The 16,714-nt window shown below is 38.3% G+C and overlaps 1 protein-coding gene across 7 annotated transcripts in view; it reads left to right on the top strand.

The window, feature by feature from the left end:
• PRR16 (proline rich 16) overlaps positions 1 to 16,714 on the top strand; it is a 398,943-nt gene that overhangs the window by 343,075 nt on the left and 39,154 nt on the right. For 3 of the 7 annotated variants that reach the window (XM_085212852.1, XM_085212855.1, XM_085212854.1), the window contains exon 2: positions 2,090 to 2,966. The exons of 1 other annotated variant lie outside the window; for it this stretch is intronic. In XM_085212852.1, the coding sequence (XP_085068978.1) occupies positions 2,090 to 2,833 (744 nt within the window). In that variant the 3' untranslated portion in view covers positions 2,834 to 2,966. Of the gene's footprint in view, positions 1 to 2,089; positions 3,421 to 16,714 lie in introns of all 7 variants that reach the window. 3 more of the 7 variants (XM_085212851.1, XM_085212856.1, XM_085212853.1) reach the window with 2 other exon arrangements.

The raw sequence follows: 16,714 nt of genomic DNA, 5'->3' as shown, positions 1-16,714 counted from the left end.
CCTTACAGGTATGTCTCTCCTTTCTCTCTTTTCCTACAGCTTTTTGGTGATTCTTTTTTATTTCTTTCCTTTCCAGTGATTTTCTTGGGATTATATTGCATCAACTCATTCTCAAGAGAAAAAGCCACACCTACTCCAGGATAAAATTCAGTAGGATACTTAGCCATGTACGGCTATATCATAGACAGATCAGACAGATCATAATACTGACAAAGATCCATACTAAACTTGAAGAAACTTGCTTGAATTTTTTGCCCAGTAAATGAGTTTTCTGTTGTTTTCCCTTTCATTTTGAAAAGTTATCTATGCCTTGTTTACATATACCACGCAACGTGATGAGTTCTTTCTCCTCTAAGCTCTCTTTCTTCCTATGATTCTTACATTGCCTTAGCACAGACTTAGTTTATCTGCCCTTGTTTTGAAATTTCTGAAAGGAGTTACATAGTATACCCTGGAGGATGTGTTTGATATGTGATCGTAGCCAGAATTCCACCATGTTTTGCATCTTCTAGACAAACATTTTAAATCCTAATTATCTGGTGAATTACATATCTGGCTAAAATAGAAAATGAAATGAAACAAGGTATTGGGCTCTGAATTTTGTATAAATGAATTCTGTCTCTTGGATAGAAATGGGAATTTTTTTCAAAGACGTTTTTGCTCTCTATGGGAAGAAAGAGTGCACTTCTTTCTATAAAGTGAGTGAGTTGCTGCATATAAATTTTTACGGATTTAAAAATATCCAACTTGTAGTTACAGCATAAAGCCAGGAATCTGGAAGGGTCCTTCATTCTGTTGAGTTTTTATATTAATTATTTACAGTTTTGATGTGAGCACAGAACTTAATACAGACCTGAGCTAGTGGAGTTCCTGCCTCCAGTAATAATTTTTGCCATTTTTTAGTCTACAGTATGGCTGTATTCCCCAGAAATAGGCTTAATTTGAAATCAAGAGTATTATGAGAAAATTAATGATAGCAAGAAGTCAAAATGAAAAACTGAAAGGGATGAGGAGGATGGTGGGAGGCCTTAGGCCCTCCCTCCAGAACACCACAGATGCACCATGGGGACCCCGATCAATGGCGTGAGCTTTTTGTTACTGAAATGGAGTTAACTAATAACACTTCTGCGCCTGTGATTATGTTATTTATATCATTTGAGGAAATACTTAGTTCTTGTGCTGTTCCTTAGTTATCTTCAGATTAAAACTGGTCACTCAACTTAATTTTAACTCAACTTTTGAGTTAAAATCAGTTTTCAGGAAGGGCTTTTGACTGTCACTTGACAAATTTTGGTTACCTATATTGCATGTCCTATATAAAAGTGAGTGGAAGAAGGAATTTGGAAGACTATGAGAGATACGCATTGTAGAAGTGAACAAAGTGCAAAAATTAGTGGTAAAAGGAGGTTATAGAATAAAACATACGAGTTAATAAATGCTTGTAACTTAGAAAACAAAGCTACTTTTCCTTTCTTCTGCAGTAAATGCTATTTCAGGATTACTTCAGAGCATAACAGGTTTTAAGTAAAATTCATAAGAGCAGATAACACAATCTTATACGGGAGGATAGTTGCATCTCATTACCTTATTTATGTTAAAAAAAATATTCCGGAAACAGTTAACCAAGCCTTACATTGTAGCTGCATAATACCAATGAGATAGGGATGCATATGCAAACACCTAGATTGTGAGAAAGGCTGGAGCTAAAAAAAATACTCTGCAGCAGATTCATTTCAGAAGGCACCATGTATAAGCTGAAGTTAAATCGTTCAATCTTCTTTTGCACTGGAAGGTTTACGTTTCATGAGCAGCGGTATTGCTAAGTAAACCCTAGAGGGAAAGAAATGGAATTTCACTCCAGACTGTTTCAGGATTTCTTTCTTCCGTATTCAGTTGTTGAGCTAGCAAAGTACCCCTCCTTATTATTATTGTTATGATGTGTAGAAAAAAAAATAAATAAAAACAGCTTAAAAAATGTGTTACTTGGGATCTGGGAAGGACAAAAAGAAGCAGCAGAGGCTGCTTCTGTATTTCTGTGCCTTTGCTGGGGCATACTTTTCTCACTGTTTTTGCTCTGATTGTTGTGTAGGTGGTTGACCAGATCGACACGTTGACATCTGACCTGCAGCTGGAGGATGAGATGACAGACAGTTCCAAAACAGACACACTCAACAGCAGCTCCAGCAGCACAACAGCCTCCAGCCTGGAGAAGGTGAAGGTGCGGGGCAGTACTCCACTCATCAAGCCGCCTGTGCATTCCTCTGCTATCCTCACCGTGCTGCGGAAGCCAAATCCGCCTCCCCCCCCTCCACGACTGACACCTGTCAAGTGTGAAAAGCCTCTGAGGCCACCCCCTTCGGCCAACCCTGTCAAGACTAATGGTACCCTGCCACGAAATGGACCCAGCCATATCCCAAATGGGGATTTGTGCTGTATACCAAACAGTAATTTGGACAGTGTCGCGATTCCACCTCTAATGCACAGACCTGAGAAAGAGCGGTGTCCTCAGGCAGGAGCGAGGGAACGGGTACGATTTAGTGAAAAAGTGCAGTATCACGGCTATTGCCCAGACTGTGACGTTCGATATAACATTAAAAACAGGGAGGTGCACTTGCACAGCGAGCCTGCCCATCTTCTGAGAGCGCTGCCTCATCAGTGCCCTCCTCTGCCACCCCCACCGCCTCCGCTGCCTCCGTTTCCTCTAGAAAATGGAGGGCTGGGGATAAGTTCCAGTAACAGCTTTCCTCCTCCGAGACCTGTTACTGTGCCTCCACAAACTGCAGCAAAACCCCAGAAGACCATCTTGAGGAAGTCGACCACTACAACAGTGTGATGTATGCCACTTGAAAAAAACTTTGTTTTTTTTTGTATGTATAGATAGGTAACAAGCACTTTCTACTTGAGCAATAAAAAGACCCAGTGTATTACTCCCAGTGTATCCAGTGAAGTGGCATAAAAATCACACGGTAAGTAAAGAGAAGAATTTTCTTTTGGTCACCATAAAATGCCTTTATGGCTGAAAAGGATGCTGAAAAATACACATGATTTAGCTGACGGGTTGTAAACTTCTGTTGCAGTTTCCTATCTGCAGCATCGTTTAAAAGGAAGTGGAAAGAAAGATCAGTTTGAAAGTACAGAGTGCTGATTCCTGTTAGATTTTCGTCTGTCCAGCTTAGTGGAGTAAGCATTGCTGCTGAATTCTGGGAAGCTTTCTGTTTCCAGCCACTGTGCTTTAAAATGCCATTTGACAAAACAAAGTGGAGTGGCAGATAACACTTTTGACTGAATTCTAGCAAAGACATTCTCCTCTGCCTCATTGCTTGAGTGAAGGCATTGTGTGTGGAGCCATTCAATAGGAAGCAATCACCGGAATTTCAGGCAGCTTGACCTTTGATGAGGGAGTAAAGAAGTAATTGAAAGGTATGTCGATATGTCTTTGCAGAGCAAAATCATCTTGCACTGTGTTTCTCACTTGCTCAGTGTGCCACAACCAGGAGAAAGACAGAGCTTTCAGGAGAGCAGGAGTCCCTGTCCCATTCAGTTCCCCTGTGCTTCCTCTGCTTCCATCTGCAAAGCAATCGTAATATTTTATCTCGCTCGTGTCCTGCATTTTTTACAAAGCTTTTGTCTGGTGCAAATCTCTTTTTGAAGGCAAAGAAAATTTTGCCTAAGGTCTTCAGAGACATCCACTTAATTCGTTTAAAGAGCTTTGAAGTTGAAAAGCTCTATACCAATTACAAAGCATTAACATGCAAAACAAGATATTTTACATGCCATCACATTTTGATGGTGAACTCAATTAATATCCTTACTAGATGAAAAAAAATTCCTCAGTGTTTTAAATTATTTTATGAAAGGACATTCTTTTGTTCTCACAAAGAGAATAGTTGGTACCTGAAGTTAAAACCCGTCTGATCAGTGAAGAAGATGTGATTATAAATCTGTTATGTACAAAAATTGTGCCTAATTAAGCTCTCAAATGGCCTGGCAGCAGATGCTGTATAAAAGCACTATGTTTTTTTTTCCATTGAATTATAAAACATATTCTATGGCTTCATCCAGGTTGGCTTCTCTAAGGTCTTATGAAAGAAAACAGTTTTTTTCTTTTTTTTTTTTCAATTAAAATTTCTATTTGAATGCAGTAATAAGAATTTAAGGTAATAAAGAATAAGAATTTAAACTAAAAGCCCATCATCAAGCTATGCATAGTTTCCTTGTGTGCAGATGGTAGTATTTTTACAGTATTTAAGCCAGAATAATAGGAATAATCAGAACAAAAACGTTAACATATTGAAACCTCTTGAAAACTTCTACAGTGATCAAGGATTCTGTGTTGTGTGGATACTCATCTAGGATCTGACACTATACCTTATTTGTATAGAAGTGGCAGAACAAGGACATCATTGCAAGTGCCTAGTCATGAATTCACCAAGTGCTCCCCACATGCTTTTCATGATGCACTTTGCACTCTGCATTGTTTGACAACATTTTATCTTACGGGAGCTGCTACCAACTAGAGCCCAGGCAGGAGAAAGCAGCAACTAGTTGTAGTGTGTGCTTGAGACCTGTACTGCCTGGGTGAGGGTTCTGCTGCATGGATTCAGCTCATGCCTTCCCTGGCCCATTGGAATATTGCATTTGAAGTCATCAGAACAGTGTGGGGACTCATCCACGTACCTACATCGCAGAGCTACGGTTTCTATTCTGAAAAGAAAACTTTGGCTGTTGCGATGCCTTTATCACTCCTGTGGGGAGCATATGCCAAATCTTTTAAGTAGTTTAATAACTTTTTCCCTCTTAAAATAACTATCTCATACAAGAATTTATTGGATAATTCCAGTCAAGCATTCCATATTTAATATAAAATATTTGTATCATGTTAAATTTGGGAAAATAACAGAATAGTCGTAGGAGAGGCAGTAAGTTGCACATCCTACCTCACTTGTCTCAGTGTTTCACAGTATGGACTGGTCTCTGATGGCCATGCAAGTATTTCTGCTCTGAGATATGTCCTGTGCTCATCAGAAACAACATTCTGGTATCTCCAGATTTGGTACTGTGCTGTATGGCTATGCTTTGATGTACATCCAAGTGTCTGTTTCATTGCATTGTTTTGATTACACTCCTCAGGTAAGGAAATCTTAAGTGATATTTAATTTTCAGCACTGGGTTTTGTTTTCTGCTGGTTAGATTGAAATATTCCATGCTTAGTTTTGGTCTCCTGCATGTTCCATCTCTCACCTTGTCCCTTCTTTGTTCTCTATTTCACCAAGCAGCCTTCGTACCCTTTTGCAAACTACGACCCTTATTTGTGCATTTTAACAGAAAAAAAAAAAAGAGTACTGTGCTAAACACAGTATGCAGCTTTTCAAATGCAATGCTGCTTGTGGCCAGGGGGGGGGAAAAAAAAAAAAAGTGTTTTTTTCTGCAATGTTTACTAATCCAGTCTTTCTTTAATGAACCAACATGTTGCCTGTTTTCTGTTCATCATGTTGCCAGAGATGAACCAATTCTTATGTTCTAATGAGAACATCTCTGGCCTTTGTCCTACTGTGAAGTATTTTTATCAGCAGAACAATTTGAACACATTAACGTGGCAGAATAAAATTCAGGCTATAGCAGGTAAACTTGCAAAGCGTGGGCATCAACGTTTAACTTACGCAGCACTGTCTGGAAAACTCCAATTAAAACAGTTTAAGAAATAATGCAATACTTCATTCATCTAGAAGTGGTTTCCGCATTTAAATTAGGAATGTAATCTCTGTGAACCATCTTTAAACACCTCTAACACACCGTGTTTCACTCTTGAGAGAAACACAATAAACCAACCAGAGCCAGACAGCAGTTACGTGTCTTAGAAACTTAAAGGCAATATCTTTGGGGTGATATTTAATGTTCGGCAGAGATGGTAGTAGCTTGTATTTCTGTACTGAAATTTATGCTTTATGTACTGAAGAACTGAAAATCCAGTAACAGTATTCAGATCTTTAATGCCATGTTTACCACCATTTCAGTGTTCTGCTCTGCTTTGATTCCCCGGTGGTATTTTGAACTCTGAATTGTCTGGTTTTAGGTATCTCAGGGGCAGAGTGAGGAAGTGTTTTCTATTAATTTAATTGAGGTGGCAAGCTTAGAAAGATGGAAATGAGCAATGTAAATGGCTTAATTTGTAATAATAGCATTTATTAACAAGCAGCTAGCACAGGGATGCTCAGGAAGAAGGGAACATCAGGGCACTAAAGTTAAGGACACAATCCATTTTAAGGCTCTCAGGTAAGACTCTTAAAAAAGACTGCTGATCTTTTTATTACTTTATAAACATTTCTGTCTTTTCTCTGTCTTTTGGAGTTGTTGCCCCCTCCATCACAGATTTGCTGATCATTGTCCATTGTCCACAGAAACAAGAAACACCTCCAAGGTTTCAATCTCCTTTCCTGGTGATAAAATCAGTATTTTAGTTGAAATGTTACATGCAGTAGAGTACAGCTCTTGTTACTTCCTTCACATGACTTGATTATTGGTTCTGAAGCAAGCAGATTACAGTGTGAATTCTTTAATTACCAGAGAGAGTTGTGTTTGCCCTCTAGACCTCCTGAGATCTCCTTGTTACCATGCTCTAATGATGGCTTTTATTTCAGTGAAACTACAAACAGTAATTTAACATGCGGAGATATGGCCATGCTGTGATTTCTGCCTCTCTCTGCTGATATACTTTTAAAGTAGCCATGAATGTTGTGCACATATTTTTTCAGAGGCTGCATTTCTCATCCCCAGCTTTTCTTCATGTTGTGTTCCACACTTGGTTGGAGAGCCTATGAAAAATATTTAACCACTGGTAAAACAAACACTGGTATAGTTTGGAGTTGTATTTCTACATTTGAAACTAGTAGTAATAATTAAAGCATCAAGCTTAGAATGAGGTAAGATTGGGTACGTGAGACCTGCACCAATCCATCTGGGGGGAGCTCAGCAAAGATTGTGCAAGTTGCTGACGTTCCTGATCTGAAGGGATTTGATATATGGTTAGTTATTTTGTTATCTGATGCAGAAGCTGCTGGGGTAAATGGCCAAATGTCCTGCTGCTCACATCAGCCTCTGCAGCTCTGCAGCTCCCTTTGTGTTTCCACAGTTGTTCATGAGTGGCAGTCCCAGTGCTGTGGGGCCTGTCAGATTTTGTGAGGAACCTGCATCACACACACAGCTGTCATTTGGGCTGTGTTATCCTAGTTTTGTTAGCAGCTGTGGCTGTGGCTGTGCTAGTTTGCTCTGTGTTTTCACAGAATCATTGTGGTTGGAAAAGACCTCTAGGATTAAGTCTGACCGCCAACCCATCACAAACATGCCTATTAAACCTCAGTGCTACATCTCCATATTTCTTTGAAACCTCCAAGGGCAGTGACCCCACCACTTCCATGGGAACTTTCTGTTCCAGTGCCTGAGTTTGCTATTATTTCTGAGAAGAAATTTTTCCTAATATCCTACTTGAACCTCACCTGGTGCAGATTGAGGCTGCTACTTCTCGTTCTATTGCTGTTATCCAGGAGAAGAGGCTGACCCCTACCTCATCAAAGCCTTTTTTTAGGGGATTACGGGGAGCAATGAGATCTTCCCTGAGCTTCCTCTGCTCCAGACTGAACAATCCCAATCCCTTCACAGCTTCATTGCCCTGCTCTGGACGCTCTCGAGACCCTCAATCTATTTCGTGTGGTGAGGGGCACAAACCTGAACACAGTGCTTGGGTGCAGCCTCACCAGTGCCAGGTACAGAGGGACAGTCACTTCCCTGCTCCTGCTGGACATGTAGTGAGAAAGATGTGGAGAGACATCAGGTCTGATCCACTAAGAAATTCAATGTCATGAACTACACCCAGCACCCACTCAACAACAGTGCTTCACAGAAACACTTCTGCTGCCTCACTGGGGAAAAACAAAGAGCAGAGCTGATGGTGCAAGGGTTCCAGAAATTGCTGTCTGTTGTCCTTTGCTGAGGGATGGATTTTTTCTTTTTTTTTTGTTATCCTGAAATATTCATATACTAAGACTCTCAAAGGAACAGAGCACAGTCTGTTTCACAGTTGGCTGTGAATTATGTTCATAATATGAAATTATATTTTTATAAGAGTTTTCTGATCTCAGATCTATCCCTTGATGCTGTTTACCTGCATTTGTGGATGACCTCTTTTGCAATCTTACAAGCGATAAAAGGAGAAAAGCAATTAACATATGAAGGAAAAAATAAAATGCAAATTATGAACAGAAAAGGAAGGATGTTTAAGTACATTCTTCAGCTGTGTCCGCATGACGATGACTGCACCAATCCCAGAGTTTGTTTTTAAGTGTGGTTATTATTACTTGAAATGCAATTTTGAACCATTTTAATCATCAGAAAGAAAAATTCAGGCACCGATTGGACTTTTCATAGAGTTGTTTATTTCCTTTCCAGTTTTAATAATATCTAATATCTTCTTCATCAATCTCTATCGCTTTCAAGTTTTTTATTTTTGTTCTATTTTTTCAAATACAATGTATGGTTTTGTATTGGAGTACCAAATTACATTGTCTTCTGTTACCAAGCAGTTACTATCATATGCTAAAATTTTAATGGATGATTGTTTTCTCTTGGATTCACAGTTTCTATGTGATCACCTGGTTCCGATTTGTGTAGTTATTTTTGGGCCTCCAACCCACATGAGTTAAAACACTTAGTTCAGCAGTCATTAAGAACTAACGAATGTTTACTCCTGTTATTGTTTTCTTTGCATATTACCTCTTTGTACATTACCTCTGAAGAAAAACAAAAAGAAGTCATCACAGGGTCTTCTGGTACTACACAAAAAGCTCTATGTACACTGTAAGTATGTTCCTGTTTCCTTCTGCTTTGTGTGAAAGAAAAAAAAACAGTCCACAGTGACATCCACCTTGGTAAACACTACATTTGCAAGTATCTGTTAGGAAATACCTCACGAATTCCCACAATAGCAATTATTTACTCATATGAGAAAACTACAGAACAGGACTTTAAAAATATTGCATAAAAAGTCATACAAAGTGGCACATATATGCAGCTACTTAGTAATTGCTGCTGCAGAAAATACATTTGTTTCCCATTTTCAGTACATAGATTTGTAGTGATGAAATGTACGAAGGAGATGAAGTGGTCGCAGCTTCCAAGTTTATCTATGTCTGTGTGAACCAGCTTCCTCATACCGTGCTGTTAAGCCAGTCCAGCTGAATCAATTATTGGAAAGACTAATTTTGCTTTACATTCTTTCGATGCATTTTTTATTTACTTTGTTCTTAAAAAAAAAAAAAAAAAATCCAAATCATTATGGGCTTTTAAGTAACAGAAGTAAGCTGTAAGAAGCTGACAGATCTATCTGTCTATCTGTAACGTGGAGATATGTACGTCCTTGAGCCTAGCACAGTGGGAACGCTGAGTAAAGCGCGAATAGAATTGGAAATAACAGAGCCAGGCAGTTCTTTGGAAGCTGGAAATGGCACAGCTGACCTCTATTTGAACATTTGTTCCTTTTTTCCAGAAGTTTCAAAGTACAGCATTTTTTTTGAAATGTTCATAAGTAAATCTGCTGATAAATTATCTAGAAAAGAAAGTGTTTGAAATGATTCATCTCTGTTTATCTCACAGTCCAAAGAAAGCATTAGAAGTCAGTTTGCTGTTCAGGACGTGGGTGAGCAGTAAGGGTGGTACCCTTATTAAAAGTCTGTTCCTGGGCTAGGGCTGAAGGTAGAGAAAGAACACAAACAGTGAAGTGGCCTGTAATGGAACTTTTACAATTAGCTGTAGTTGTTACGAGCTGCAGAATGAATTTAGAACTCGGCAATGAATGCATGGAAAACATGAGATATAATAATACATAGCAAATAGAGACAAATGTGGTAACGTGCTTTAAATCCTGTCTTGTGGAAGAATGGACTGCAAAACAATAGAAACACGTCTCAGTCATGAGCCATTATATTTCAGTATCCTTTGTATATCCAGATGGGTCTGCAGATCTGCGTAATAAGAGATCAGTGTCTGAGTTTACTACAAGACACAAACCTTGCAGTTTGCTTAGCCTCGGGTTCAATTCTAACAGGATTACAAAGTGTTTAGGTAATCTGAAGGTTTGGCTTTTGTACTTTTCATTTTCTTCTTTCATCTTTTTTCTCCACAAATGCATAGCAGCACGAGGATAATGTCGACCTCTCTTAATGCAGTGCTGATCAATATTGCTAAATTTATTAGGTATGTCCTAATTATTATCCAGATACTCTCAATTTTAGCTGAAAACACTTCTGATCAAAAAGTCAAAGCTGAACAAGGGAGCAAACAATTTATCTTCTTCTTCTTAGCATGCATTGACTGAGCTGTTAACAAGTTTAATTCTGTGCACATGATTAAAACCAGATATTTGTGGTTGTCACAAATTGAAATGGTCATAGATCAAATCCATGTTGCATCTTACCATTTTGAAGGCTTGCTTGATGTTTCTGTCACAGAAGAAAATATTCACGCCAGTGTGACCAGTGCTTTTCATCCTGAAATATGTATCAAAATAAAGATTCTGACATCATCCCTTGAATGCCAGAGGGGAAGAGAGAGTTTCTTTTCAAGTAGGCTCTTGTCAGAACGGGCCTGGCCTTTTAGAGTCATGATACATGCACAGCTATGTCCTTGCAGAGTGGCACTACTGTAGCTGGTAATGTTGCTGTTTTAGATGAGTGAAGAGCTACTTCTTTTGGTTTGCAAACATCTCCAATCTTCTATCATCTTCACTAGTTCAAAACGTACTTCTAGGAGAAAGTTATTAACGCAGTGCAAACGTCACAATACCAGAGTTAGATGAAGATAGGGATAAGAGTATTCTAGATGTGCATCGAAGCGTTGCGGGCTTTCAAGCAAAACTAGAAATAGTATGCTGAGTGGTAACTACAGTAGATGCTTACTAAACATTTGCATTTGGCAATCATTCTCTGTTACTGCCTATCAAAGAAAGTACAAGGGCTGCTCTGAAAGTAATGCCCTCTATTTTATTATGCCAGCCCACAGTGACATAGGCAGTTGTTGGTAGTATGGTAGTAAAGGTTGAACCATCCCACCAATATTCAGTTACTTTCCATTGACATTCATTGATACTTTCTGAACGTTTATGGAGGTCAAACAGTAGATGTCAGCGCAGTGAGGCCGTGGGTGGTTTCAGCAGTGGCAACAGCGGTGTGAAAGACAAGCCACGTTCCAGACAGCTGTGCGGATGGTTACATGCATGTCATGCAGGCCCTTGTTCATCGCTAGCAAAAATGCATAGCTAGTCATGGTGACAATGTTGAGAAATAATGTTTTGTAGATGAGAATTTGCTCTATCAAATACCATTATTGTGCTCTTTGTATCCCTTGTAGTTTCCATGGAAATAAATAGGAAGCATTGCTTTCCAAGCAACGTATGTATTCAGCAGAGAACTGTTCTGTTTCAGTATAGAGAAAGATTCACTCAACAGAGAACTGGAATTTAATATGGCCTGGCCTTTTGGCTAAGATGTGGTCACGTTAATGGCTGTTTACTGAAGCAGTGATTCCTAGAGACTTACGTGATAGTGAACAAGTTGAAAAGCAAAAGTTGTGTCTGAGAGTGCCAAGATCTGACAAGGCTGTTACTGGAGGATGTCCTTATAGTTGATTTTCAGAAAAAGTAATTAAAAAAAACTCATGGAAAAAAAAAAAAAAAGCTGAAGTGGGAGTTTTGTATTCTTGTAACTTTCCTGGACATTAAAATCTTTTTAATATAAGTGTAAGATATTAGAAAGAGTCTCAGTAACTTAATGGAAATAAGGTTTCCAACAACAGAGGGCCCATTAGTCTAATAAAAAAAATCCAGGTACTGTTGTCCAAGTTAACAAATCAGATTACGCATTCTTTACAGTGAGGCATGTAGCTGTGGAGCAACCTATGAAGAAACATAGTTAATTCACACTATGAAGTTTAAAAATTAAAATTTGACTTCTATTATAAGCAGTCACACCATGTCTGAGATATACATTTGTGAGAGAGATTGAAATTTAAATGCTCCCTGTTAGCCATTAAAAAATCAGGTACGCTTTTTATTAAAAGACAGATAAAAATGTAATTTTGTGATGTTTACAGCAATGCAATCTTGTTGTTGGCAAGAGAGATGAAAAAAATGCAGTTGAGCTTGCAAGAAGCAATGGAATATTTGGATTATAAACACAGGCAGAACTCAGTGCATTGTTAATGAATTGCTTCTACCTGTGCAGTGACTTGAAATGAAGGAGTTGCATGCCCTTCATGGATATCCCCTCTACCTTTTGGAATGGCTACTTCAGAACCAATCATCTTTCTGATATCTGTGTAAAACCTGCAGTGGATATCAACTGTAGTGACTTTTGGCAGCCAGAAGTGCTATTCAGCTGCATTGGAATTGGGCTTGAAATCAGCCTGTGGATGTGAACGTAGACAGATGCTCCTCAATTCCCTTTGCTGATGTGGCTTATGCATTTGACCCAGCATTGTTTCATAAGAACAGTCCAAACTTGCCTTCACTACTCATTCTTGTGCCAGCCCCTACAATGAATCAACCACAAACATTTTGGTGATGAGGCATTGAAGCATATGGGAGACAAAGGGTGCATGAAAAATGTTTTTTCACAAGTCTGGTGGTGCAATGTAGGGTGTGGATATATGGACAGGAATGGGACAACTGGAGAAAGATTTTTTTTTCCTTTCCTTTTAGGCACTAAGATTACATCCACGTTAAATTAAACACAGACCTAATGATCCCTTTAATTAAATGCTGACATCTAAGGCTATCTCACATCAAACACTGATGTTGCATTCATTTCCAAACTTTAACTTTTTGCAGCCTCGGTCGTAATGTGTTGCTGAGAAATTAAAATACCACTCTGTGAAAGATTTCTCTAAAACTCTTCAGTAGTTACACCTCCTAGTGATAAACATGTGAATATCAGATTTGCTGATTCATAGTTTTTAATGTATAAATTTAAAATCTGAGTAAGCAGCTGAATCATGATTCTGAATACCTTAGAGACCGATCATTTATCTTTATCCCTGAGGTGAGCTGATTTTTAAATACAATAGTAGTATTTCAACAATACATTTAACTTGCAGACTTGCAATAACACACTGTTTGGAGATGAGCTCTGTACTGTTTGAAAACTATCTGAAACTGGATTTTACAGAAACAATCTTACTAACAGGACCATTTCCTTACAATATTACAAAGCAGTATTTTCATTAGGAAAAATATTTAACTAGATTATGTTGAACGACATGCATTTTCATGAAAATGTCAGAGGAGAATGGTATTGTGTCCTAGCAGATGAGATGAGATGCCACCAGAAAAATATGAATGCAGCATCTACATCTGAATGCCAATAGTTAATATTGACTTCAACTTAAAAAACATATATTTACATTTTGCTTTATTATCATTTAGTTTTAAGTTACAGCAAGCCCATTATACCAGCACTGAGAGCAAAATACAGAAAGCAGCTGTTCCGAGTAGTTAGAATCCAGCCCAATCTGAGATCAATTTTGATCACATTCACACTTGAGAGTAAATCTATTAAAGCTGTTTGCCATTTCTTCTTGCAGGAAACAGCTTGTAGAGTCTGAATTGTGCTGATGTATTAAACAAGGCAAAAGTTAAAGCTGAACAGTAGATCTTAAAAGCAAAACTTCATATGAACTTAAAGCTCAACTTATAAATTTCGTAGTGTTAATGCATTTTACCAGCATTGTTCATTTTATCCCTCTTCTTTATACTGATACTTGGCTGCAGCTGTACAAAGACATATTTTTCAGTCACTTCTTTTAAGGCTGGGGAAACAGTAATTAAAGTTGTAAAGAAATTACAAATGACTCACTGACTTCTGGAAAGAATAATGCCATCCTAACAAGCTTCAGTGATGGTCTAACAATGTGAACATGCAGGCTGAGGCAGGGAAAATATTAGAAAATAATTTGTATATAGTAGCACCTCTTTTAACAGGTTTGTATCGCTTTCATTAACCTTACATGCAGGAGATTAATTATTTCTCTCTCAGACATGGAGTGAGTCTTAAATCTTGTTCAAGTGAATACTTCATGAGTTTTCAGCAACTGCATTTTGTATGACATATTTTCAAAGAGAATCTCATCTCTGTGTGGAAGACTTAAAATGAAATAAAAAGCAGAGATTATTATAAATGCTGCCAGAAGGTTCTGGAATACAAAATAAAAGTATTATGGGTAGGAAGTTGTTGTACTGATTCTGTGTTCAAGGGGGAATTGTGTATTAGATAAACCAATCTTGTCTCACTCTACATTGTCAATACTGATGGGAAAGAGTACGAACAATACATCTGATCCCACTGTCTATGCTTGAAAGCAATCTGATCCCTCAGATTAGAGTTATGGGTTTGTGCCTTCCTGTGAGAGATGGTCTCACAGCTGTGTCACTGACTTCTCTCGTGGTTAGCTGTGAGCCACACACCCAACACTTGCACTGTGTAACTGGTGCACAGGAATGGAAGGAGGAGTTGCATTGCTTTGCTCTTGGCCTTTGCCCAGGTTTGGCACTGTTGGAACAAAGTTTAGTGAACCCTGAGTGCATCTAGACCCCCACACTTAGATTGAGTAACCACAGTAGAACCTGTGCTTTCAACTGTTCTTGCATTACATAACATTTCCTTCTTTAAATACCACTAAATCTAAGGAAAATAGAGCTTTCTGGGCCTGTTCCAACGAATGAAAGCTGAATGGCAATTAGAATAGACAAAGTAGAACCAGGAACAAAATCTCATCAGCACTGGCAGTGCTTGATATGTGAATGCATTCTATTCTAGCAGGCTACATTCCATGCTTAGTACTGTTTTCAGACCACTTCTGATTCCAGTTGTTTGTTTTTGTTTTCTTTTGGTAAATCTGATATGCTTCCATCAGAATGAGGGAGAAATTAACATCAAGCCCTTATCCTGGTAGGATAATTTCCTATTGATCAGGGAAACAGCTCATACTGGGTCTGTTTTCAAATATACTATAAGTGAAATCAAACAAGCTGTTTATTCATGTTTTAATTTCACACAGTTATACTTTTCAGTTAATGCTGTTTAAAGGACTAAGTAGAAGGCATAAAGGAAATTTTTTTTTTCAGAAACTTTCAACCTAATTCTAGCTTGATTATGAAATTAAATATACAGTTTTATTTACGGTACAGTAACAGAGGCTTTTCCAAATTAGAGCTGCTTCTTTCCTTTCAGAAAAAGGGATCTGAGGTCAAACTTGCTTTTTTTAATTTTGTTGTACAGGGTTTTTGTTGTTGTCGTTGCTCTCTTTTAATATCTACAGAGGAATTCCCAAGTGCAAGCAAAGTAAAACTGAGATCAGACAAATGCAGTTGTTACGCACTGCAAAAGATGCTACAGTAGAAACAGAGTTTATGAACAGTATTATATTGTTGCTGCAGCTAATTAGTTAAGACTTAATATTTGGGTGCATGAATTAACAATGAATATAGCCTTCCTGGCTGTTTTTTCAAAGTCTGGTGGTAAATGACAGTGTGAGTGGGTGAGGACAAGAACTTATGTCATGTCCTGCTCCCAGCAGGGTCCTGAAAAAGACAGGATCTCAGCTATTGGGAGTACACAGCAGCTCATGTGCTGCAGGCTAGAACTGGGCACTTTACAGCTTGGTTTCTTAGTTTGGAGCCACTTATTGCAGTAACTTGTTTATCTCTAACCATCTGTTTCATGTGGTGTACAATATTGAAAAGTTTGTTTGTCTTCTTTGGAGAACTTTTTGGTCATTTCTCATTATTTATTCATATCTTTCTAAGCCCAAGAGTTTAAAGTGACTTGAGTTATCAAAAAATAAGAATTTTTGCCTACTCACGATTCGTCATCTTTGCTTACTGTCAGAGAGTGTTTTGGCAGCCTCCACAGTGCAGGTGCCACATTCATTTTACATTAGAAGCTTTCCTCAACATGTACAGTAGCAAGTATTTTGGCACAGTATTGAAATTATAAATGTGTTTTCTTTTCCCTAGCTATTATGGCATGCCTCTGTTTTCTCCAGCATTTTAGAATGCCACTTCAATAATTCATTTATAAAAGCCAAGGCTTCAACTTGAATAGAAGAGCTTGTTACTGTTTCAGACATTAAAAATTTAAAATAATCACATTTATAGGCACTTCTTTCTGTGCATATCTATACACAAAGGTGCAGAGCAAGAAAGTTCAAGTTTTTGCTGTTATTTTTTACTTTTATTAAGACAGAAGACCTTACTGTATAATTATTATTTGACTCTCTTTAATACGTGTCAGAGGTTATTAAATGCCAGTTGTCTGGGCTTAAGGCATTGCCAAGCATTAGAGCTGTTGAGGGGCTGCTCACTGCAACAAAGTGCCAAATCAGACAAGAGAAGCCCTTCCAAAAGCTTCAAAACTTGATTTACAGCACAGAAAAAGAGTGAAAGATCCAGATGTCATGACAGCCAAATGACCATTGTTAAATTCAAGCCATGAGTTTGCAGGGCTGAAAAGTGGATAACTCTGGAGAGGTAGGAGCAAGAAGCCATGAAGGGAAGAAATGCCAGTGCAAAGGAAAAAATGGAGTCTGCAGTAGAAGTGAAGAACAAAGAGAGTTTGAAGAAGTGGCAGGCTCAGCAAGAAGGTAGTCTAATTGCATAATCACTGCCTGAGAT

The sequence above is a fragment of the Meleagris gallopavo genome, chromosome Z (genome assembly GCF_905368555.1).
Source record: "Meleagris gallopavo chromosome Z, MGAL_WU_HG_1.1, whole genome shotgun sequence".
Taxonomy (NCBI): Eukaryota; Metazoa; Chordata; class Aves; order Galliformes; family Phasianidae; genus Meleagris; species Meleagris gallopavo.
The sequence above is the reverse complement of the archived record's forward strand: the minus strand, read 5'-3'. Positions and strand labels throughout refer to the sequence as shown.